We start from the raw sequence: 25,831 nt of genomic DNA on the forward strand, positions 1-25,831 counted from the left end.
ATAATTTAATGCGTCACTCTCGAGTACCTATATTTTTTTTATTATAATGTTCACACCCAGGCATACAATTTTTTTTCTAAAATTATTTTAAACAAATTTTTATTTTAAATATAATTTTTCTATCGTCCGAAAATATAACGTGTCGTCGAAGTCGCGTACGTCAAGCAAAACTTAATTCGGTAAAACTAAGAAACTCAGTTTATCAACATTTTCCTCTGTACAAGATAACGTCACTCGGATTCAAGTAAACCGGAAGAGAGGAATTGCGAAGAGAGCGGAAACGAACACGAGCGTCTGCCTCTCCGCCGCAGCGCTTCTTCCCCATCGACTCTTTTCCCTTTTCCTCAATTTCCCGTCGCCTTGCTGTGCTTTGTCTCCATAAGCCACATTTGGGTCACCGGTACTACGAGGTTGCTTTTAACGATCTGCATTGCATGAGCGTTTCGTCGCCCTCCCCATTCGTCCCGTCTACCTCTATAGAGAATGTCAGTGCCCAAAATTAACTCGGAAAATTTTTAAAAAAGCAGTATGTTTCAAAAATATATTTCTAAAGGAAAATGTAACAAGCGCAGAATATAATTTAAAAATTTTAAACAGAGATCTCTTTCAATAATAATGCATGATTTTAAGTATAAAAAATTAATTTAACTAATTATTTTAGGAGAAAGAAAATCTTGTATTCCATTTCCGCCGTATTTATTCGAAATATCACTGTTCAAATTATAAACGCGAATAATTTTCCAAGAAAATAAGAAAAATATTTAATAGAGTGGATGTCAAAATTAATTTACATTTTTATGAAATATAATTACAATATATAATTTATAAACTTTAATTGAGTTTAATATTTATTAAAAGCAGAATATATAGAAGATATTGTAAAGAAGGACATGAAAGTGACAAGATTGAGAATTACTATTCTGAAGGGTTTTTCTCTCTCTTTCTTTTTCTCTTACGTTATTTGATTCTTTTTTCGTAACACAATTCGAGATCGTATATGACAGTTGAAAGACAAACAAAGCCCGGTTATTTTATAGCAAACAAACGAATCGTAAAACTTTTACAAATCCTCCTATATATTTCTCTCTTTATTTCTATAAAGAATTAAATAAGATTCCCTTGTTGAAATAAGTGGAGGAACTATAGCAAAATAACCGGAAATTAAAGAATTAAAATTTTAGTATCAGGGAAAGTAAAATGTATCTTTCCGGAAATGCACGTATTCAACTAAAAAAAGGATCAACCAGCTTAAATTCCTTCCTTTGCTTATTTTTCGAACTTTACTCTTTCCGCTTACGCGGAAGTAATTGGATGTAGTAGCAAATTTTATCTTTTCCCTTCTCCATATTAACACTTAACATATATGTATGTATGTGTGTGTGTTTTCGCACCACATCTCTCCCTGCCATCTATTTAGATTTATTATATTTTTTAAATTAAATATATATATATATATATAATAGCTTCTTTTCCTCTTTCTCTCTTTATCTGTTATGTGAATTACAAACGGTGAATAATATATTTTGTGCACGAAAAATTGTCACATACAAGACACACTCTAAGAGAGTACATAAAGGATATTCACATATGCATATACACATATGTACTGCACGAAAACCAGCAATTAGGTAGAGTGGGTGCACAGTTTCGCTTAGACAGCGCTACCTTGATGCACCAGACATCTCTTCGTCGTCATTTTCGTACTCGCAGTCATTGCTTGTTAACGCCGCGTGCACTCCGGGTATTTCAAAAATATATATGTAACCGGTTCTCTCTTCCTCTCTCCCTTCTTTTCTTCCCTCTCGCGACATGACAAGACATCGGGGAAAAAAGTGCGCAAGAAAATCGCGGGATGCACTTACGGATATTACGGGGAACACTGGCGGGAAAATTGCCAGATATGGTTGCTGAAATCATTAGAATTAAACCTTTGCGTAAGCGAAAGAGCGACGCTCGAGGATGTAAAATTTAAAGAAGATCTACAAAATCTCAAATAACATAGACAATTTAGTGAATTTTTCAACAATTTTTTAAATAATGAAGCTTGCTTTAGACAATTTATAATTTGCGACAAAATTTAGGACGAAATTCTATTAATAATTTTTTATGTGTAATATAATACAGAAAATATTTGAAAAAGTATAAAATATACATATACATTAGGAAATACGTAGGATAAAATTATAAATAGAAATCTTGAATTTTGTCGATCACACCAAATTATAGTTCCTCTAAAGAAAAGTGTAAACTTCATATTTATTAATATTTTTTATATATAATAGTATATTTATTAATTACAAATGTAATATGTTATTTTAAAAATTCCACTCTAAAATTATCGCTCTTTAAAAGTACGAAAAAATTTTTGTAGTGCTTATAAAATTCTTATAAAAAAAAATATATTTTTTTATAATATACTTTTATAATTGTACATCTATAAAATAATATAGTTAGATATGATTCTATTTCTATTTTTCAATTTTGCGCCGGATTGGGCTCTTACAAAGGTTTCCGATAACTTGAAGGACACGACAGGACTCGTCGAGTAATGTCCTTGCAAAATGTTTCTGGCGTGAATAAATCGTTTCCGGTTTCGCATAATCCCATGTCCTACCTCGGGCACAGGATCGCTGTCACTTTAATTTTGCATCAGTATGTTGGTAAATGTGAGAACAAGGAAGGCCTTTACGACATGGCAAAGCAACTCTGATAGCGAAGAGAAATAATCCGAGTCGAAGCTAAACTTGCGAGGGTCATATATCGAACATCGTACGAGGATTCTCGCTTCACCAAAAATTTTTGCGACAATTTGCACAAATCAAGCGATCATTTCCCTTCATTTGCCAAATATTCTAATCATTATTTTATAATTTATTTTATTATTTATTCAGCCGTGTATCGTCATTTTTTTACGGTTGTTTGCTAGTTCATTTCGAGGAACACTCTTGTATCTAAAACTCGATGAGTAATCAAGATACCATTGTGTACGGTGTTCGGGGGTGGATGGTGGATGCAACACTTTGCAACGCGTTGCACGCGATACCGACTGCGTTATGTGCATGGCTGCAATTTCGACGAATTATCGGGGGCGGCGATACAAGGACACGGGGTGCGAAGAGGGCATGAGAGGAGGATTCACGCTTGTTGTTTCTACACACGTGTTTGGAACGGGTCTGGCCCAGTCTATGGATAATTTAACCCACGGCGCAGTCCTGAATGGGTTATAATTGGTGATGACAGGCCATCAGAGGCGACGGCATGCATTCATCTCGAGAGAGAGAGAGAGAGAGAGAGAGAGAGAGAGAGAGAGAGAGAGAGCACGTCGTGTTCGAGGAGACATGTCGTTGGGTCCTTCGCAGGCGCCGACAGGATTTCCCATGATGCCTCCGCACGTCCTGTCGTGCAACTTGATGTCAACGCGACACCATAACATGCAAACGAATCGCGAGTTTAGTAATAGATTGTTTGAATCTACGAAATTTCAAATCTTCAATCTCTAGAGTCTTTCTCGACTGTCGGGCTTGAAAATATTGAACCCTCAAGTTTAAAAGAAAATAAAAAATTAAACTGTTTTTAATTTCAAAATTTTTAACATTTTTATTAAACCTGAGAATTTTAATAAACTAATTAATTTTACATGTAAAAAAATTGTGTAACAATTTTAGAATCATTCTTGACACAATATTACACCTAATTTTATTTAATCACATAAATTGTCATAATTAAAATGTCACGCAATAGTTATCAAACTTTTTGATCTCCATCTCTCTTATATGTCCCTAAATGATTTTATTTTAATTCTCGAGCTTTCAACTCGAGTTGGCGGGCTTACGCGAAACTCGCTCGGCCAACGCGAATGATCGCGGCTTATGAGTTTAATGAGATACGGAATAAGTGGCTGGTAGATACGTTCTTCAATTTGCGCGAGACTTAAGCTCCTTTACGTAGATCCAGCGCATAACATGAATACTAATCGATCTTGTGGAACAGAGTTGCGCGCGCGCGGACTTTATTCCGCTAAATGAATGATCTTCGAGCTTTATCGTTCGCGCGAAAAGTTTTCCCTCGCTCATCTCTGCCTACGCCCGATTAAATCTAGCTTTTAACAAGCCGTATTACGCACGTACTCTTTGATTAAAATATCAGAGCAATATTTCCCAATAAAATAAATGTTTGCTGATACTTTTACAAAAGCCGATAGATTAAATATTTGTTAAATAATATTCTGCGAGTTATTTAACTAAATGATCTTTCATTTTTAACCGTAAAAATTATAAACAAATCGTTTAATCAAATTTATCGAATGAACTTCCTTCGTAATCATTCTTTCAATCTCGCATCATATGCTGAGGAGCTGGAAATTTAATAGAAATACACGTTGGTGTATCTCGGGAAGGATATATGTATACGCGTGAGAGAGCTAACGCATATCTTTTCTATCCTACATATATATCTTGATACGTATGTACACGCATGATGACGGCTCCGTTTTGCAGTGAAGAGGATCGAGCGCAGGCCCGGCATACCATCGGTAGACTCGATCCAATTACGAAAATACGAGGCTAATTCGTATTGTAGCTGCTGCACCGCAACGCAGGCTGGACGCAGCTTTCGCGGCGACGCGCCAATTCGCATCCGTTACGTCGCGACACGCGATAGCAACATCGTCCGTTCTACCTCCGGTTTTGGCGAACGTTGAATGCGCTAGATATACCGCCGTCGCGTCGTTCCGGCAGTGATATACTCGCGAATGCGACCTAAGAGCAGAATAATAAAGGGAATCCGATAGACAGAGGAGAGGATGTTGCGAGAGGGAGTATTACAGTGCTTCTCATTTGCAATCTAGGATTTACTAGCTTCAAGCATAAGACAGACGTGTCTCGTTTTCGTAATCGTTGTAAAATTGACATGACATTTCGAAATTATTCGTGGACAATGTCGAAAGCGATTTTGAAAATTAGAAAGAGAATTTTCGCGTATATAAAAAAGATTGCATGTTATATTTGACAATTTTATTTAATTTTTATTTTTATTCTTGTGATAATATTTTTTCATTTAAATTTAAATTAGAAAATTTAATTGAAGAATTTTTCATTTTTCAAAAAAACATCGTGTTATTGCAACATTGCATCAAATTTCCGAACTTTCTCTATGGGTATCTAAACTTTTCCTAATGCAATAAGAAGAGGGCAATTTATTTTCATGAATATATTAAGCAAATTTAATTTTAAGTGCTTTATTATATTTTCTAATCTCTCTACTTTTTTGTATATATATATATATATATATATATATATATATACATATATATATATATATTATATAGAAAATAAAGATTTAAAAAATACCTATTTTATAAAATTTATAAAACGGTAAAATATACCTTAGTTTTGAATTTTTAAAAAGTCTAAGTCCTTGGGGGTGCTTATATATATAAATTCAAAGTTTTTTAAATTTTTATACTTTTGAATCTTCAAAGCAATTTCTAATTTTTCAGGCTGTAGGGGATTTTCATTTCCCCAAAAGCTTTTAAATTACATTCTACATATATTTATATTTCCGAGAACTCAAACTCTAAGATTTTTAAGAAACTTTAGACCTTTACAGTCTTTAAATTTTATAAGAAAAACTTTATATAGATTTTTGCAATTCAAGTTATATCGTAGAGTTTCTAAGTATCAATGAAACTGGAATCAAAGCGCAGATTCTATTCCTATATAAATACATACATGCTCTGAAAAAATTGATCTTGCAACTTGAACAAAAATTTTCTAGGTGTAAAAAATTAACTGAAACTAAATAAATTATTAGCAAATACTATGTGATACTGCATATATTTTACACTTAATCAATTAAAATGACAGAATTTATATCTGTACTATTAGTGTAATTTAGACAGCAAATTTTTCTGCGATGCCTATCTTTAAGGCCTATTGTCAAAGACAATTATATATTTGTGATTAATATTTGGCAATGGGATCTAAATTTTCTAGAGATATTGCTAGAATATTGCTGCTATAAATTCTATACGTGACAAACAATATTCTAACAGATACAAAAAGTAGCGATAAATTTTAATTGACACATCTAGAAAGCTATCTACATTAGCAAAATATTTTTTTGAGTGTGCGATCTCAGTAAAATCCAAATCCGTAATTAGAAAACCGCGTATATCTACCATATATATTGAGAGACCCTGTTTAAGAGGTATGCGTATCGCGCGAAATGCGACCGTTATCGCAATCGCATTCCATTATACTCTCGCAGACACTGTTATTACCCTAACCGTTCATAATTACGTCATCGTCATCATTGTCCTCGCCCATGTATCCCCCATAAATGCCAAGAGCCCTTGGCGCCCTGCGGTCCCCAAGTCCCCACGGCTTCCTTCCTTCCTGCCTACGCGTCGTCGTCGTATTCGTGACGTTCGCATAAGCGCTTATATGGCGAGATACCGTCGTCGCGTCGGTTCGCCGACCAACGCGCGCCCCACGTGGACACGTGGCGCGAGATGCGCCACCGTTTATGTACCAGATATGCATAGCAGTACCTGAATACCGCACACGTGCACCCTAGTATCTATGTGTACATATGTTCACGCACACGCGCGCGCTAAGAGGTCCTGCGCGTTTCCATACGCATTACTCGCATATATAAGCGCACACTATCGCACATGGTACGGTCATGGGTTGACGATTCGTGTGCATTAATAGTCCTAGCTTGCTCGTAATGTTCATGCAAAAGCGCTCAGGCGTACCGAAATATTTGAAAAATAATTCTACACCGATAATTCTACGAAATAGGAATATGCAGTATGACAGGTATGTGACGAAAACTCTTATTTGTTATTTGAAAGATGAAATATTTTTATCAAATATTTTTTCTCTCTTTTTTTTTTCACAAAATCTTTTAATCTTGATCGACATTGATACGAATTTGATGTACATAGATATCTCAAGATTTTATTAACGATATCGTAATTTCAAAAACACCGACAATTGTATTTCGATGAAATTTCCACTAAAAGCGCACTCGCGTAAAACTTTACCGAAATTTTGCTGTCGCAATATATCACCGCGAATACCGGCTCTATAATGGTTTCCATAACGCGATCGCGCGCACGTATATTCACGCAAACACGCGAATGTACGCACTAACGGCACGCGGGTCGACGATTAGTTGACATACACGCGGCCTAATGCGACATTGCGCCAGTTATGTTACCATGCTACGTCAGGTATGCTGACCGCACGCTGTGGATACCCAACTAAACCGTAGGGATGAGATGGCTAACAGAATGGAGGAGTCTTGCCCGATAAGGCAAAGAGAGAGAGAGAGAGAGAGAGAGGGAGAGAAAACGTTCTCTCACTCGGCCGCGAATTCGCTATCTATGTATTAGACTGCATTTCGCGAATTATTGACCCTCTTCTCTCTCCCTTAGTGCGTTCTCCTCTTCGAACCGTACACAATGTGCTCTAGCGACGTGGAACCGAGTGAGGCATCTTCCGGAATTCCCGATAGATTCCATGAGACAGAATTATTCCGAAGCCGTCAGTTCCTATCTGCCTCTCTCTCCTTGTTCTCTTTCCCTTTTCCTTTTCTTCTCTTCTCTTTCTCGACGGATGATCCTTCTCTTTACATATTGTTCCGCGGTTTCTCAATTATTATGCACCGTCGGCCTTTTTGACGGATTGTTTCGTGGTTCCGTAGAGAGATTGCGCGAATAAAGGCTTCGAGAGTAATCGATATTGGTTCTCCAGAGAGAAAGCTACCTGTTCTCTCTTCGTTTAACCTTCAAATCGCACTTTCTCCGCGACGTAAAATAATTTTTATTCACATACGTATTACGGATTTTTTTATTGACGTGATAAAGTCTGCGAGAAAACCGCAAGATACGGCACCTACGAGATAACTTGGTACTCTAATGTAATAAATGCAATTATTCCGCAGGGAGTTTCGTGTTTGTACTTTAAAGTTAACGATGATCACAATTTGCAATGTTGTTATGTTAAGTAGGGAAAAGTTGGAAAAAGAGAGAGAGAAAAAAATCGGACTCTCTCTCCCCTGAAATGTACGAGGATTGCAATTAATTAGAAGAAAGATAATCTTGCATGTGTAATTGCAACAGCAGATTCGTACTATATAAATTCGCTGTGCCGCAAATGTGAAACCATATTCCCGCTTGTGAAACGTTAGCTCGTTTAGAATAATGAAGGCCCGCGGAATTAAGAAGGGAAAAAACGCGCACAAAAGTGACAGACGCGCCCAAATGACATAAACGATATTATGCTAACTACACGCGGTGAAGGAGACTCGAGTCGAATTTCTACAATCAGACCAACGAAATTCGTTAACTCCTTGTTTCCCCCTCCCCCCCCTTTCCCTCCCTCTCTCTCTCTCTCTCTCTCTCTCTCTCTCTCTCTCTCTCTCTCTCTCTCTCTGTCTCTGCATAGGCTGCAGAATGAAAATGGGTCGTCTGTTCAAATCTAATGCAATCGCAGCTTCCTCTAGGGCGTTGATGAACTTCGCATCTGACTTAGAATTAATTATGAAAGTACATTAAGTGTGTCCTGCGGGAGTGGCGCTTAATCTACAAATAAATTAAAGTATAGATTAAGCAGAGTCTGTTATTATATATACGAAAATTGAGAATTTTACCTTGTGAGTAGAATATATGTTAATAATAATAGTGACGTAATTGGGATTTGGATTCCTGTAATTTATCTTAATAAATAAATAAATAAATATATATATATATATATATATATATATATATATATATATATATGTAAATAGAAGTTAACATGAAGCAATCTTCAACCTTTTTTTAATAATAATTTGATGTATACTTTTCTATTTTATTAACTTTATACTCGATAATTTTTGTTAATTTTCCACCGACAATATTTGGCTCTAATATTTGAGGAAAGCGAATATTATATTCTCGCGCGCGCGCACATCCACACGGGAAGAAAAGCAAACAATTAACTTTCTACCTCTTCTTCGTTCTCCATTCAGTGAACGCCCGACTCGTAAAACGGAGCTCAATGACGTCGTTTAAACGCGAAACGATATTTTCTCACGAAAGTCACGCGGGCATTGATGCCAGAATTGGAATAAATTAAGTCGCCTCTAGTGACGGTTGACGGTTCACGAGGCTCTTAATCACCGCCGCCGTTTAATTACTCTCTCATGTAACAATAACGTGTGGACTCCACTGACCTCATTTCCTCAAAACATCATCATCCAAAGTGCGGCGAGCTAATGACGAGGAACGAGCATCACATTCGGGGACTGATTACTCTCCCTTATTGAGCTCCTAAATCGCCCTTATACGATCTACATGACGATGTCGATGAATCACCATCCATCGTGAAACGTCAAACTTGTTAAAGACTTGCAGAGACTAACCTTTCTCGTTATTAATAACATTTTTATTTGTATTTTTTAAACATCTTATTTTAACTTGTATGCTATTTAATGATAAATTTATGCTATTTCTATAAAATGTATATATCGTTTTTTGGTACATATATTAGAATTTAGAGAAAGGATAGATTTTAGTTAAGGGAAAGTTCTCTCGAAATTCAATTTCAATTCGGTAAAGAACTTGTCATTGAAATACATAGCAATGATTTTTGCGATATCAGGAAACTCGCTTAAAGTCATGCGTTCGATTCAACCCACGCATTCGATCCATCTGATAAATAAATTCGCGCCACGTGCGCCCGAGGAGTACGAAAATTTAATTTCCCCCGCGTAGAAAATAATCCTTGCTTAGGAAATTGGCTGCTCGATTTCGTTCCTCCCCGGCTTTCCCGATCCCTTCCATCCCGTCTCTTATACCGCGATCTTTTGTGAGCGGTACGCGAAAAGAGACCCCCGATGAAGAGAGAAATTCGCTGATCCAGCCGGCCACGTGAAATAAAATAAAACGGATATTAAAACTGGCGCGAGCTAATTTCCTCGCGTTTCCAAGCATAATATTCGTTTCCCTCTGCTGCCCTTCCACTTTCCCTTTCCTCCCACGCTTATCATTGAGTTAAACTACCTATCGGATGAATGGCTTCTTTAAAGGAATTTTTAACGTTTATGAGAAGACGCGAAAGAGAAACAAGAGAGAGAGAGAGAGAGAGAGAAGGAAAAAGAGATGCATACAGAAGCAACAAAATCAAATTCGATATTTGAATTTGACGAATGACATTCATGTTTGGAGTTTCTTGCGGATTAAAATCTGCCAGAATATCAATGTATGTGATTGCTTATAAATTGCGAATTCGCTTTCAGATTCCGCCATCCACATCTTTCAGATGCAATGTGTAAACCGACATCCGAATATACACTTGTAAAATTATTCGAGAAAAATATTACATGCAGTAAAAATTTTTGCAACACGTATATTATAATGAAAGAATTAAACTTTTAAATTTTAATAATAATTATTTAATCTCTAAAAATTGGCAAAGAAAGTGTGATTTAAATTTTGTACACACCGATATAGAAACTAATCCTTGTTACATCATACATACTATTCTATGATCTAGTATATATTACATCATTATATTATCGATAATAAACAACATGTAACTTATAATAATAAATGGATCAAAAAAGATTAAATAAATGATATCATTGAGGTCCTTTCGAAGCTTAAGCAAACTAATTAATCCAGTATTTCAAGGTATCAATAAAATTTCGTGTTTAACAAGTATAATTATTCTTCTGTCTTCCTTAAAGAGGGCATAAGTTTTCTTAATATCGTCATTGTAGGTTCGTATAATGAGCCGACAAACGATGCGACATCGATCGATCGATCGGTTATACACCAAAGTACCTATCTCAAGGGGGACAGGCATGCCCCTCGAAATGATATTAATGCCCAGCGTCAAAGGAGAGAGAGAGAGAGAGAGAGAGAGAGAGAGAGAGAGGGAAAGAGCGCCTCTTCATTTACGTACCTGCCAAAGTACAATGCGACTGGCCGAGTGTTCTCGAATCCTCTCGTGGGACACACGGCGAAACTTTGGAGACGCCTCCGTCTATAATCACCTTTGAAGTCATTACACAGCACCCACCCTTCTTCGTATTGGATTTCTCTCTTTCTCTCTCTCTCTCTCTCTCTCCTCTTCTCCCTTCTCCCTCTCTCTCTTTCTCTCTTCTCTTCTCCTACCGGACGGCCAGACGGTTAATCAAGTCCCGTTTTACTTACTAATTCCCCACCCACAACCCCCCACTGGTACTTGCATCCACTAGTCGCTTTGTTTCTCTTGCTCTCCGCTGCCGGTGGTTCTTGATCTGCCGCCTTTCAATATTCCGAGCGGGATTAGTCACACAATGTTGATTGTAACGTAATGAATGGATTTCATTCCGTACAAGACTGTGTTTTGTAACATTGAAAAATCAGGCAATTTAACAAAATATATTGTAGATATTTTAGTGATAAAAATTCGTTTTATTTTTCTTTGCATTTTTTTTTTTTTTTTTTTTTTTTTGTAGTAGACTCTTATGTATGCCACTGATTACTAGCAAGTATTTATGTGTGCAAAACCCGATTTTAATTTACCTTTGTACAGACTTTCTGACAAGAACTACTTCAATTCTCTCTCTAATTCACTGTTTAACAGCAAGCGTCAATGTGCAGAAAACACAAACAAACAAGAAACAAAAGACTCGCTTACACCCTGAAAGCCCTCTGCGAAAGCTCGCCCGCTTTCCCTCGCGAACGTTCGCGCTCATTAGGCAAATCCCAGCCTCGAGCTCATCCCGAAAAAGGCGGCCGTGGCTCTCCTCGGCCTTAGCATACAAATTTATTCGTAAACTTTCGCAATTTAAATGTCCGCGGTGTTTCAATCAAGGGGCGTCACCGTCCGCTCCCCACGTACGTATAAACAACTCCCGGATTAGCTTTCCTTCCTTCAGACTTTCATCGGCTCTCTTTGCCCCAACCCTCTTATTACTGTCCCTTCCGTTCCTCCCCTTCTCCCACCCTCTTCTCTCTCTCTCTCTCTCTCTCTCTCTCTCTCTCTCTCCCCCTCTCTATCGCGATATCAACTTTGGGGGATTTTCGCGTGTTGGCGTGTCAAATATTAAGCAGCCTCGTTTTCATGCCGCAACCAGTTTAGCAGAGACTAGGGAACGAGAGGGGAAAGGAAACAAGCGCTGCTTAAGAACTTTGGAACAGCTTCGGAACTCGTTTGAACCTGTGATCCCCTGTCCCGCTGGCCCAGTATTTCACGTATCCCGTAATTATATTTGCTCATTAACCTCCGCTACCTTCCTGTCCCCTCCGCTGCCTTCGCCGAGTTTCCATGAGAGATAGAGTTATCCCACGCAGGAGCGGATCTAGGAATCTCGAAAATTAAATCTTCCACGGTTTATATTCTTCGATCATGTCGTAAAGATCTTTGGATGTAACGCTAACAAATTGACATAAAATTGACGCGACGAATATTTCAAAAGTTTAAATAAATTTCTGTAATTTTTGAAAAGTCAATCCCTTCGCCCGCGCGTACGTAATCAATGACGGTAATTAATTGGAATACTCGAAGTGAAATTAAACATCGTCTTTATAGCTCTTCTCTACCTCGCTTTTACCTTTGAATCTGCCATCGCCGCTGGGGATCAAATGCAGAGAGCAGAGATGAAGGAGTTTTGTAAATTACCGCCGCTAATGCCGTGTTACATATTTGCCGGATTTCCGGCTCGAGATTGCCGGCTTTACAGAACGTAACTTACGTATTACAGGGTAGCTGTTAACATCTCCCCAAGACCCACCCTGGCATATCTCGCAAATGGAAACTCTGGGTGAACCGAAACTACATCGCGGCGAACTGCAGGCAATTCTCGATTCAATGCGTTCTCAAAATTGTTTAAACTTGCTTATGTAAATAAAATTCACTCAATTCGCGCTCTCTCATAAATGATTTGGATAAAATCGCGATTATCTTTTGCCGAGACGTTTATTGATATTTTTATATCTATGTGAATGCAGATATGTTTTTATATTCGTGATATAAAATTTCCATATGTGAACCAGAATTTATTTATAAAATAATTCAAGACATTTAATTTCTCGCAAAAAAAATTTGTTTTAATCCGCTATTAAAATTGAGATAGATAGTTATTAATTTTCTAGACCTTCCATTCGTATTTCTAGTTTCAACAGAGATTTCGGTTATCCTAATAATTTTGTCTGCTAAATTGTTACCATTTCGATTGCAAAATCGACGCGGATATTTCTGTGTTAACATTACGCAATCGAGTCGCGATGAATTAGGCAATGGATAACGTATTAATTATATTATTAGCGAACGACGCGAAGCTCGGCAGAACCGCGACGGTTTTTCCGGCGGTCTCGCGTCCGGGACAGTGCAAATTTGCAGACGAAACCGCATGTTATCGGTTACGAACGTGCCAACAGAGTTGTGTCCGTGAACATATCTGGTGTAGACTTGTCGGGACGGAGCTTCGCCACAGTTGGAATTTGCTAGCTACTGCGATGCCTGAGAATCGCAATTTGCATTACGCATCGAAGCGGATATGTATTTCTTGCTATTTTTCTTTTTTTTTTTTTTTTTTTTTTTTTTTTACATTTTCCTCTAACATATTATTTTTTTTCTTTCTAAATTATTTGAGCATTATTTTTTTAATTGGGAAAATATAAATGCAAGTTTTTATAAATTCTTTGCAATATTTTTGATTAACTTTTTGTTGCATGACATAACATGCGATTTTATATATTAATTCTATTTTTTATAGAGAGATATTTCGAATCTTTACAGGAGAAGAATACTAACCAAACTTATATTTTATTTTGTCGTTTTGTTTTAATTCAATTTGTGTAGCTTTTGGATATTACATTTCTTAACGAAACTGCGCGAATAAATTTGGCGATCAAGACTGTACTTTGCCAGTATAAATAATCGCTTTAAACTTAAAAAAGCTTACCTTTCGGAAAATATAAGAACCGGAAAGACGATGATCCTGTTTTATCGGGACGTAAACAGACGAGAGAACACACCGCGATTCCGTTGTAGTGGTGCTTAAACATCGGCACCCCTTGAGTCAGCTTGTTCCCGCGAAGGGAATTAAATCGCTTTGGTTGGCAAGAGCCTATCCTCCGTCAACCGCACCCCTATGCTCGTTATCCCTTAAAAAAAAATGCGCCTCGTAATGGTCCACCTCTGCCTTTCTGCACGCGCTCGCCGGTGCAAGGCCATCGATCGACCCCGCGGGTGCAATTCCCCGCACTCTCTCTCCCTCCCTCCCCCACATCCCCTTGAATACCCGCATATTTTAAGCAAGCGTCACGCACACGCCAGTCGACAGTTCTTAAAAATCGCTCGAAAAAACCGCCTTTATCTCTCGCGGGCGAATTTTCGTTACGAATTCTTGTAATCGTAATTTACATAATAACGATGTGTTCTCCCAAGGGTAGGGGAGGGAGAGGGGGGGAGAGAATAAAAGAGAGAGAGAGAAGAAATGGAGAAAGAATTTCCCGCGATATCTATTTTCCATTCGAGAATTTAAAAAAACCACGGCATGTATGAGATGTGCATTCTAATGGTGCGAGGTAAAATGTGCTTCATACGCGGGCATCCACGTATCAAAAACGCATCAACCGTTCCGTTACTACCCTTAAGCGTTAAATAAGAAAACGACAGCCGCTCAAAGTCGGTATAAAATATTATATATATATATATATATATATATATATATATATATATATATATATATATATATATCGGTTTGCAGCCGGCATGTGCTTTGTAGTGCACAGTCCAGGCTTTCAGATATCGGAAACGGCAAACGGCAAGAACTTGTGCGCATCCCGTATCGCTGGAATAAATCATTTTTTATTCGCGACCGTAAACCGGAGCGTTAGAGATAGGGAGGGGCCGCGCGTTTGTGGTCATAAAGGGTTTCGGGCAAGGCTCGCCCGCGAAAGGGCTATCACCCCGGGGGTACGGAGTTCGGGGAAAGGATCGATGAGGATCTCGACGGGGCCGTGGCTGATAACCGGCCGCCCTGCTGCCGCATGACTGAACCGGAATAATGCTCGCTGTATGCTAAACTTCGCTGATAAGAGCGCACCGATCCCTACGCCGCGATAGCGGCAAAACAATATCCCCCCCCCCCTCCTCTTCCTCCTCCCTCCATCTCCCATCCTTCTCCTCGCACTGCGTAGATACGAGATGGATTCGATTTTATGTCGTTCGTTATCGAATAAATGTACGAGACGCGTTTAGAAATAGTTACGACAGCATCGATACTTTATTATATTAACGTGAAATGTTTTTAATATTAGTTTTTATCGATTATTAAAAGAGACTGTGCTAATTTAAAGAATTTAAAGGCATTGAGTAATATAAATTGATTAGAAAACAAATCGAAATGTAAAGTATGATGAAAATATTTTCCATGTCTTATGTAGATGGAAAGTTTCCCAAATTATGATACGAGGCTATTTTTTTTTTTTTTTTTTTTTTTTCTTATCAAAACATATTGCTTAAAAAGTTGATTAAATTATTGTTGTAAAGCAATTTTTCCTTTTCTTTCAATGATCTCAATTATTATTTATGAAACATGAAACATAACATAAAACGTATATAAAAAAATAAATTGATATCACATTTAATTTAAACAGAACCTAACCGAACTACTGATATACGAGCGAGAAAGACGAGACTCGAAGACGTGATACGCTGTCGAGGGCGAGCTCGAAGGCGGTGGGACGAGGGCGGAAAGTCGTTTATCGAGTCGACGGGGTGTATCCAGCGCGCATTGATATGCAAAATTTGTAGTTTCGAGAAGCTCACGAGAAACTCGGGCGTGCGCGCGCGTAGCAGCGAGTAAACTTTGAGATCCGCGTGTCTCGAAGCTCCAGCTTTATAACCGACCTCAATGCCTTCGGTGCACGTACGTGCGAGTACCGGATCTGGCCCTCGGTTATACGAGGGCTCGCTAATCCGCTCCTAAATATCCCCGCATCGCTCTCAGATCCGCGCGCGCAACTCGCCGCTCCAAGATTATAAAGTCATTATATGTGTGCCTGCGGTAGAGAATAATAAGAAGTGAGGAAATAAGGCAGCCGTTTCGAGGGTGCACAAAACAAGAACATTACTGAAAATACATTGTACAAGAGAGCTAGTCGCGAGCTTTAAATTTCAATATAAAAGTATTTTTGTTATATCATTATCGTAGAGTTAATAAATAAATATATAATTATTAAGATTGGACAAGAACTTATAACTCTAGTAAAATATTCTTAAAAATGATATGTGTGATTAAAGTATAGATAAAAATAATTTAAAGAATATATATATATAACAAATATAAAATATATAATATAAAAATGAGCAACACAGAATGCTCGTCAGATGATTTAACAAAACAACCTATACATTTTATAAAAAGAAAAATGAATAAAATATATAATAAAATGCAAAACAATAAAAATAGAAAATAAATTATTTGAGTAATCTTCTAACAATTGCTAACGCTTTCAGTATGACTACTCATATTCTCTCATTTATCGACGTTCAATTCGTCATATTATTTCCGCGCTGATATTAAAGGTGCATTCGAACGACCGGCAGACCAATGCAATCGTCACGTGGACCAGCTACGAGGATATGTGACAGTTGGAAAAATCGGAGAAAACGAGAAAAGAGAAGCGTCGCGAAAGGGCAGGAGCGAGCTGAACGAAAGGACGGTATTTAATTAGCTCGAGTTAAAAGCTCAGCTTAAATGATCTATTCAGCGCTTAGCGTCGAGCGAATTCACTTTGGTACGTTCACCCTCGACTCCACCTTCCCGAGGAAGATTTCGAGCAGCGTCGTGTCCTGCGTTGTCCTCTGCGTTGTCCTGCGTCTTCGTGTCGGCCAGATTCACAAACTCGCTCTCGAACTCGAGGAAACGTCACGTCTAACGTTAAAAAGATTAAAGTTAAAATACTCGTGTATCTTTTTAAAAGATATAATCCTTTTTTAGAAATAAATCCAATATTTTCTCCAGGCTCTCTCTTTATAAAAAGGTTCAAACAAAATGTTATCCAGAGATGTAACTCTTTCCCGAGATTTTTATTTTTGGGATTTCTCGCAAGGATCGAATCTTCGATTCGTTAAAGAAAGCTTGATGTAATTTCTTTCTGTGCTTTTTTTTCGAAAATCAATAGACGTATGAAACCATCTACAAGCACTTCCTACGTCGCCTGCCTTTTCCTCTACTCCGTCGCATTTTGAACACATCACCGTTCCCCGTATCATCGTGATTAAATGAAATCCATTAGGAAATGGAAGACGGGGTGCGGCAGACGAATAGTTGCGAGCGAATGTAATGAAAAATCATTACGATGACTGTGGCGAAGCGCGGGGAAAAGAATTGACGTGGCGAATAAAAATGCGATCGATGTGCCGTTGGGAATATATAAAGGCGTGATGCAGTTGAATCGAAAAAAAAAAAAATATATATATATATATATATATATAATTGAAGTTGCCATATTTATTAAAGCACATTGAAATGCCACAAAGAGACGCAGATTTTTATAAATTACTCAAACTTGATTTAAAAAATAATTTATGATACCTAATAATAAAATCGCAAATATAGATATAATTTGAAAAATTTTCCTAGATTGTAATAAAGTATTATTCTTATCATCTTTTATCGCTGAATAATCTGTGTGTGTGTTTGCAAGCAGGTGCAATAATTCTTCTAAACAAATTTGCTCTTAAATTGTTAGGAATGTTGTTTACACGGTGTACGCAAACTCAGTGACGAAACAGAAATCGTATTCAACGAACCGATGATCGATCAGTCTACATTTTTACACTATCCTTTTTCCATCTTTCGCATCGACGTACCATCTCTCCTCTCTATCTATCTATCGGTTAGAAAACTTGGATCTCTTCGTTTTCCCAACTCCGACCTACTGCTGGAAGTGCACGGCGAGTTGTTAACCTTAGCTTGCGGTTTAATTACACGGGCAAATATTATCGAACTGACGGAGTTAATTAGATAATTAAAACTTGAAGGGTAAACTACTTTGCGAGTCGAGCGGCACGCCGGTCTTTAAATATACATGAACGTGTACATGCAAATAGTGTCAGTGTCTGCGCGAGGCTGCACGATTGAAGGATGCCAGATGGAGGATGGCGTATCAAAAATTTCTCAACATTTAATCTGCAATTCCGAATTCTTGGAAAGAGAACGATCGAATGAAATAATTAAACAAAGAAACAAATCCGTGATTTCGCAAATTGTTTTTTATTTCTCTGCGGAAATTTATAGATATAAAAATATGATTTTATAATTCTTCAGGTCTTAAAAAATATTTTTATTTGACACATTTTCATTATTAATTACCTGTCAAGATATAAACAAAAATATAAAATCTGAAAAATTATATTGCTATTTATATTAAACAGCTGATATTTTCTACGTTAATTTTTTTCAACAAAAAGGTATAAAGTATCTATATATAAAAAATAGTGGAAAAGTTAAAATCGTTTATCGATACTGACATCGAAGGTTTGAGAGAGAATACATAGCATCATTTTTATTAATTAGTCAATAGTATATTGTGCGACGAATTAACAGAATTACGACTCGTGATGTACGACTGTGCAGCGTCAACGACACGTTGCCGTTGACGAAGAAATCCTTTTAAAAAGATAGAAGCTCTACAGTGCGGCGGAGATCAGCGGCCGTATGTTTCCGGCGTCATTATCTCCGGTTGGCAGAACTCGCGGACCCTCGTCAGAGTCGGCGTTTATACCGCGAATCCTCTCGGATAAGAGAATCCCCCAGTCGGACGATCCGAGTTTAAATGCTTTAACCTGCGCGAGCCGTGATTAGCGAACATAGTCGAGGAGACGACTGTGAACAGTGATGGACAGATCAGAGATGCGCGTGTATCACTCTTTCGCATTCTTCATCGTGCGAATTTTCGCAGCTCGCGCTCGATGCTTCTCGCTAGACATGCTTTATTTAAAATAGAAATGTATATATAAGACGTGTGTGTGTGTGTGTGTGTGTGTGTATATATATATTTATATATATGAAGAGAAAATATTCTCATTTTATCTTAAAGTACACTTAAATCTGTTTTAAATTATTATATTCAAAAAAAATTTGCAATTAAATATTAAATTATTACATGTCAACAAAATGAAATCCATCCTGGCAATTTTTATCTCTTAGCAGCTTTTTATTTCAAATTATGAAATTCTTAGAGATAAAGTATATATTAAATATTGAATCTATTTTTCAGATTAATAATAAATTGGATATCTTAAAATTTTGCAGGAAACGTTAAACAAAGAAACATTAACTATTTAATATAAATATTATTTACTCAATATTTTTGTAGTTTAATTTATATTTTTCTTCGTGATAAATAAAAATTTACTATAGATTCGAAGAATTGTTTAAAAAGTGTTTACTTTCAAAAATTTCGGAATAAAATGCAGAAAGCTAATTTCACGGAAAGCTAAAAAGCGCTTTGAAGCCGTAAAATAGGGTTTTTTTTTTTTTTCTCTTACTATTCTCTTTTCGCAAAATGAACAATTTTTCTATATTAAAAAAGATGCAATGGTTTATAACACGATTTGACGATGCAAATGTGTCTATCCAATATTAGATCAGGACAATTCAAAATTAAATCGTTCACATTCCGTGCAAGATGTAACGTTAATTCAAAGTGAGAGCATGGGCCAATTTATGTACATATTACACACGTATATTTGTACAATCGCATGGATATAAACCAAGTAGTAATCACGATCGCGTTATTATGCGCTCGTCGAGCATATGTTAATTCGCGTTGGAGATGATGAATGCAGCGAAAAGCCGACGTTATACCGGATGTCTCAGAATCATTGAATACTTTTTGTTCTCTTACATCAAACGTAGCGATGACTAAATTTCTGTTGAAATATAAGATGCATTTAAAATCAAATAAACGAGATGTTATCTATTTACGTTTCTAAATAAAAGTCTATAAAGTGGAGAAAAATTTTTTACGAAATTCTTTCATTGATTGCGCGTAACTCGATATTTTAAACTCGTTGAGAAAAAAATCAATTTTACAATGATCAAAGAATATATGAATCGAAAGAAAGTGGGACGATTTCGGAATACCCTATATATACATAAAACGACGCTGATAGGGAAACGCAGTACCCAATTCATTAAAGTTTACACCGAGGAAACCTCTCGAGTGCGCCCACAGCAAAGCACCCGCTTGTACAAACAATTGCAACGAGCTCTCAACTAATCTGGTGTGTCGACGGGGACTGGCCGACGGTGGGGACGGGGAAATGAGAGGGGGAGGGGGAGAGTAGGAGATGAGAGCAAAGTAGAATATCAACATCCTATGCTCGTCCAACTTGAGGAATTCGCTATAAGCTTTCCGAGATGGTGTTTCGAATGAAACCAGACACGAAGTATAAAATCATCTCGGCTGACTGAATTCAAGTGTTTGAATCTCTGTAAAAGTTAAAAGCAAGAGAATCCATGTATATAACCTGGAAACAATTTTTTTTTTGTTCTTAAAACAGAGTATTATGCAATTTAATTAACCCTCAGGCATCTCCGAATTTTGGCCATCCTATTTTACCACTCATGGGTTAGAGTAACCCAGAGACTTTTTTGTTTATATCTCGAGATCTGCTAAAGCTATTTTTAAGTATTTTTTTTTTTTTTTTTTTCAATCGATACGCCAGACAGTAAAGAAAAAGAATACGTCGCTACAAATGTCACCAAATTTCTACGATTCAAGATATTTGGAAAAAGACGCAAAGTGATCTTCTAAAATTAAAAAAAAAAATCAACGTTTAAATTTTTGATATGGGTTAACGTAACCCAGATTGGTGCCCCTGAGGATTAAGCTATTATGGAGACAAGTAGATATATATATAAATAGGTAAATAGATAGATTTCTACTACAGATTTATTATAAAATTCTGAAAAAGAGCAAAACTTTTCAAAAGCTGCAATCGTAAAGATTGAAAGTAAATTTGCAATCTCGTCGGTCAGTCGGTTCATTTGATCACAGTTTACATCGACGAAATATTTTTCTATCGTTCATGTTGTGTCTAAAAATATCTCTTTTTATCTGTTACAGGCACAAGCGGAAAGTGCAGAATCTGCTACCGTGCAAGAGCGCAGCGAGCGCAGCGGCGGTCGCCGGGCGGGGCCGCGTGCTGGCGGACGGCCAGGCGCATTCGGGCCCTGGCGGCGGCGGCGGTGGCGGCGGCGGCGGCGCCGTCCTCTACGAGGATCTGCCGGATCACGCGGTGTCGCACTCGCAGCTGCACAACCACCTGCCAGCGGGTCACGGCCAGGCGCCGACGATCGAGGTACGAAATCACGAGGGCCAACCGCGGGCCCCCCCGCCATCACGCGAACCACCGCTGCTACCTGCACGCAGAGAAACGAGACCGCCGCAGCCGCATCATCTCGACTATCTCGACTACCGCGATCCCAGGTCGATACTGCGCGTCCAGGACAAGCCGTCGCGGGCGGTCCTGGGCGGCTACCGGACGCCGCGCGCCCTCTTAGCTAAGTCGCAGGGGGTCCCCCTGTCGATCGCCGCCACCGCTCAGTCGTCCGTCAGTCCCCGACTTGCCCCGGGTGGCGCCAACAGTCCGCTGTTGCTGCGAAACGAGAACAATCTCTTGCGAGACAGCCACCTGCTGCTGGCTACCCAGAACGCTCTAATCACGAGCCAGCGGCCTCCTTCGCCTCCCACTCGATCCGCGCCCCCGGCGATCTGTCGCGACAACGAGTTTCCGTCGTGTCGGGATCTCGACGTCGGCCTGGACGCTGACGGCTACCCGGCCGACGTCCGGGTTCCCGCGAGACCTCGCGATTCCGGTATCCCTATCACGCCTACTCACCGACCGCGCGCCTCCCCCGTTCGAACACCGTCAAGTCCTATCGGGTCAGCGGCGCCGACGAGGCTTACGGTCCGAGAGGCGGGTCGCAGACGTCCCTCGGTGGACTCGGAGGGCTACTCTTATATAGATTTCAAAGATTCGGATTTGGAGGCCGCGAGGTACGGCGGTCGCGTCGAGACCGCGAACCCTCCCGGCAAACGGCTGTTAAGATCGACGCCCGCGAGATCGAGCTCGGTCGACTCGGACGGCTACTCGTACATCATCGATTACAACGGCAGGAGGGCGCCCGGCGCCGCCAGGAGGCTCGTCGCCGACGGCACCGAGGAGGAGGTCTGTCCGCTCTGCACCATGCAGCAGATACACCATCTCCTCAGTCAACCGGAGCAGGACGTCTACCTGCGCGTTCAGGACACGTGACACGCGCCGTCCTGGCCGTCGGCCGACAGTCTCGTCGCGGCGTAGAGACGTACCCTGGGACTTGGCACGTATCTTGGATCCCTCGTGGGACACGCGTCCCCTTCCCCGAGACACACGGTAGCTTAAACATATCTCGCGGGTATCGCGTCAAGGTCGACCGAGCGACATCCGATTACCGAGCTATCTTCCTGTGCCGTGATGTGACGTGACGTGACGTAGAAAAGGGACGTCGCAGCTCTGTCCCGTCTAAGGCTATCGTCGTAAGGTTATCTGGTGCCCTTCGGGTTCCGGCGAGCGGACGGAAGCGGAACGCAAGGTATTCCACATTGACATTGACACTAAAAGGCTGTGTGTGCTTCGTGATTCGATTTCTGTTTTCTCTGCAAGAGTGTGTGCTTCGTGGCCCATTTCTCATTTAATATTCAATTTATAATTACATAAGAGCTTCAATTCGATATTTGTAGTATCCCGATTGTAAAAATAATTAAATGGAGCAGCTTTAATAAATTGCGACAAGCAAAATTAGTCAGGGTTGGCGAATTAAAAAATTAGATAATTTAATTTGTTTGTTTTTTTTTTTATAAAATTCGAACAAAAACTAGAATATGTGAATAAAATGTAAGCAATTTGTGTTTCTTGAACGCTGACTAATTTAGTAATTTATTAAAGATTTACCATCTATATTATTGATTAAATGTTATGTCGGGAAAATTCTAAACAATTTAGATCACACGATGCTTTTGCACTTTTGAAAAGACTGTAGCTAGTTTTTTCACGTTTCTAGAAGAAATGTAGTTAGAGAAAAAGCAACTTTATACACGCACTATGCTTAAACTAAAAATCGATTTACTATTTATCTAAACTATATATGAAGATAATAATAATTGCTAAAAAAGCATCTTGTAATCCAAATGCCAGAAAAGAATGCAGAAATATTCGAAGACAATTGCAATACAGGTTATTCGAATGTTTATTTCTGCAAGAAAAAAAAATATTAAATTACATTACTTTACACGTAATAATAGAAATAAGCAGCCATTCATCGATGCACCTAATCTCTTGCAGAGTAAACCATCGCGTATGACAATTTCTCGAGCCCTTTGCATAATCGGTGATATACATGATACGGAAAGAAAAACAGTTAATTTATCATTAATTTATTAATTAATTACCATTAAACGTTCGAGTCACGCAAGCTTTTCACGAGCGTCCGTTCGTTCGCTGCCGTTGTCGATGTAGAAGGCGCCAGGGCGGGCTAGTCAGTATTTATTTTGTTACTTCGGAGCCGTGCCCGTGCAATCTCCACAAACTAACAAATCGAAAGAGTGCATGACGTGCGAAACAAGAAGAAAAAAAAAAAAAAAAAAAAAAAGATAGAGAGGAGAAGCGTGACGCGGAAGGAAGTTAGGGAAATAGAGAGAGCGCGCGGGGCCTTATTCGTCGGTTGTGTGGGCACGGCGGCCGGGCATACTCTATGGTTGTAAATAGATTAGAGATTAGAGCCGTGAATTTTGTAAATAGACATACGTACAGAGAAAGGCGCGAGATCTACAGGATCTAATATATATATATACACACATAGATATATAAAGAAAAAGGTAGAAAGAAAGAGGAAGAACATATACGCGTGAAAATCGCGAAAAAGGAATCTCTGATTTTTCGATTTGTAAATTATCTAAACTGTCGTCACACCACATTATAATTGTACGATTGTGGACACCGCTTTATTGCTATTATTATGATTATCTTTACTCTATTATTATTATTATTATTATTATTATTATCATTATCATTATTAGTATTATTATCGTTATTTATTACCGTTAGAACGGTCGGCGCGGTGTTCTGTGAATAACGTCGCGAATTCGACGAGGCGAAGGGCGAAACGACAGTCTTGTGTATATCTTGAGTTAATGGAAGAAAGAGAGAGAGAGAGAGAGAGAGAGAGAGAGAGAGAGAGAGGAGAGGTTTGAGAGAAATAAAATTACTTTGCTGAAAAATTTGACGAGGAGTGGTTATTGACCCGGTCCACAATCCTGTCCCCGTCCCTCGCATCCCGTTCACGACGCGCGCGCGAACCGACACAAGATTACGCGACGCAAGATTACTCTAAGCGAGTGTCACGGAAAGACGTGTACCGGAAGCGGGACCCAGGGAAAAAGGGGAAATGCCGAGTTGTTTCTCGCGTACCAAAAAAAAAAAAAAAAAAAAAAAAAAAAAAAAAAAAATCGTCCCCCGAATACAATGACACAATGCACGTGGACACGGAATAACCACTTCTGTGTTCAAACTTTTTCTGAGTGACAATGAAAAAAATATCGTTATCGCTCGCCCGTTGGTTGCACCGATCGATTGATTTTCTGCATTTATAATCGAATAACTCTGGTAAACGAAGGCTCTCATCTTTGCTTGAAAATTTTTTATTTACAGAGAGAGAGAGAGAGAGAGAGAGAAATTTAACGGAGCGCAATTGCCGCCAATCAGAATCGGGGTACGACCAGCGAGTTCTTTTTTTCGGTGATGAATTCTCGCAAACACAAATGAGCAAGAGATGGGAAAGAAAGTAGGCCGTGGAGGTTCGCGGAAGAAGAAACGCGGAAAGTTAAAAAGAGGGAATAAAGGGCGGCTTTTCTAAAGGGAAGTAGAGAGATGTAAGGGGTGAGAGATTGACGCGTCACCATTGTGCCGCGTCACCTTTGCTCCCCAGGAGCGATTGCCATCTCTCCCGCGCGGACGAATAGATCTCTAATTTCGCAAATGGAGCCGAGCAAATATCCAACGGCGCGAAGATCCTCTAGCTCTTCTTCTTCTGCTTCTTCTTCTTCTTTTTCTTCTTTTTTTTCTTCTTCTGTTTTCTCTCCGTTGCCCAAGCCCGTGTAATTTAATTGCCGAAGGATTGGCGAAGGGAGGGAAGGAGGGTTACACGCCTCGTGTTCTTTTCTCGTCCTGGACGGAGTCAGCAGTGACTGCGTTACTATTGTACTTGCAGCGAGGTCGAGGTCGATGCCCGAAAATCTCGATAACCACGCGTCGCTGATTTCGACTTGGCGATTTGTTGATTCGCCAACGAACGAACAAGAGACATAAATATTTGAGCGGCACGAGAGAAAAGCGACTTACGATCTTCGAAAAGACAATGAACAAAAGAAGCGCGAATATAGCTCTCGCTCCGATTTTGATTCTCGACGTGAAAAGGTTCGAGAAAGGGCTCCGCACTCCAATCCGTTTTCTGCGGCATTCGCGATTTCTTTGGTGTCAAAGGGCTTCGGAATATTTCGCCTTGTACGTCATCGCCGAGATAAAACGAAACTATCGATAGAGTCGAGGAAAATAGTCAATTCCGAATAATTTTGTCTTTCTCTCTCTCCCCCCCCCCCCGCCCCACCCCCTCTTTCTTTGTGATTTCTGATGCGAAATAAATTTTACTTTGATTCTTAACTGGTAGAGCAGAAATCAGTATACTGAAATTATATAAGTCTGGGAATTATAAAAATTGAAAAAAAAATTGTATA

The 25,831-nt window shown here is 39.0% G+C and overlaps 2 protein-coding genes across 6 annotated transcripts in view; one reads left to right on the forward strand and one right to left on the reverse strand.

Annotated features, from left to right (window-relative positions):
• Pxb (putative Hedgehog signaling attenuator pxb) overlaps positions 1 to 25,831 on the forward strand; it is a 367,940-nt gene that overhangs the window by 323,670 nt on the left and 18,439 nt on the right. For all 5 annotated transcript variants that reach the window (XM_072892946.1, XM_072892947.1, XM_072892944.1 and 2 more), the window contains one exon: positions 21,128 to 21,362. In XM_072892946.1, coding sequence (XP_072749047.1) covers positions 21,128 to 21,362 — 235 coding nt within the window. The remainder of the gene's footprint in view (positions 1 to 21,127; positions 21,363 to 25,831) is intronic.
• Positions 1 to 25,831, reverse strand: part of LOC140666124 (uncharacterized) — a 147,298-nt gene that overhangs the window by 60,999 nt on the left and 60,468 nt on the right. The gene's annotated exons all lie outside the window — the stretch shown is intronic.

This window comes from Anoplolepis gracilipes, chromosome 5, assembly GCF_047496725.1.
Source record: "Anoplolepis gracilipes chromosome 5, ASM4749672v1, whole genome shotgun sequence".
Lineage (NCBI taxonomy): Eukaryota > Metazoa > Arthropoda > Insecta > Hymenoptera > Formicidae > Anoplolepis > Anoplolepis gracilipes.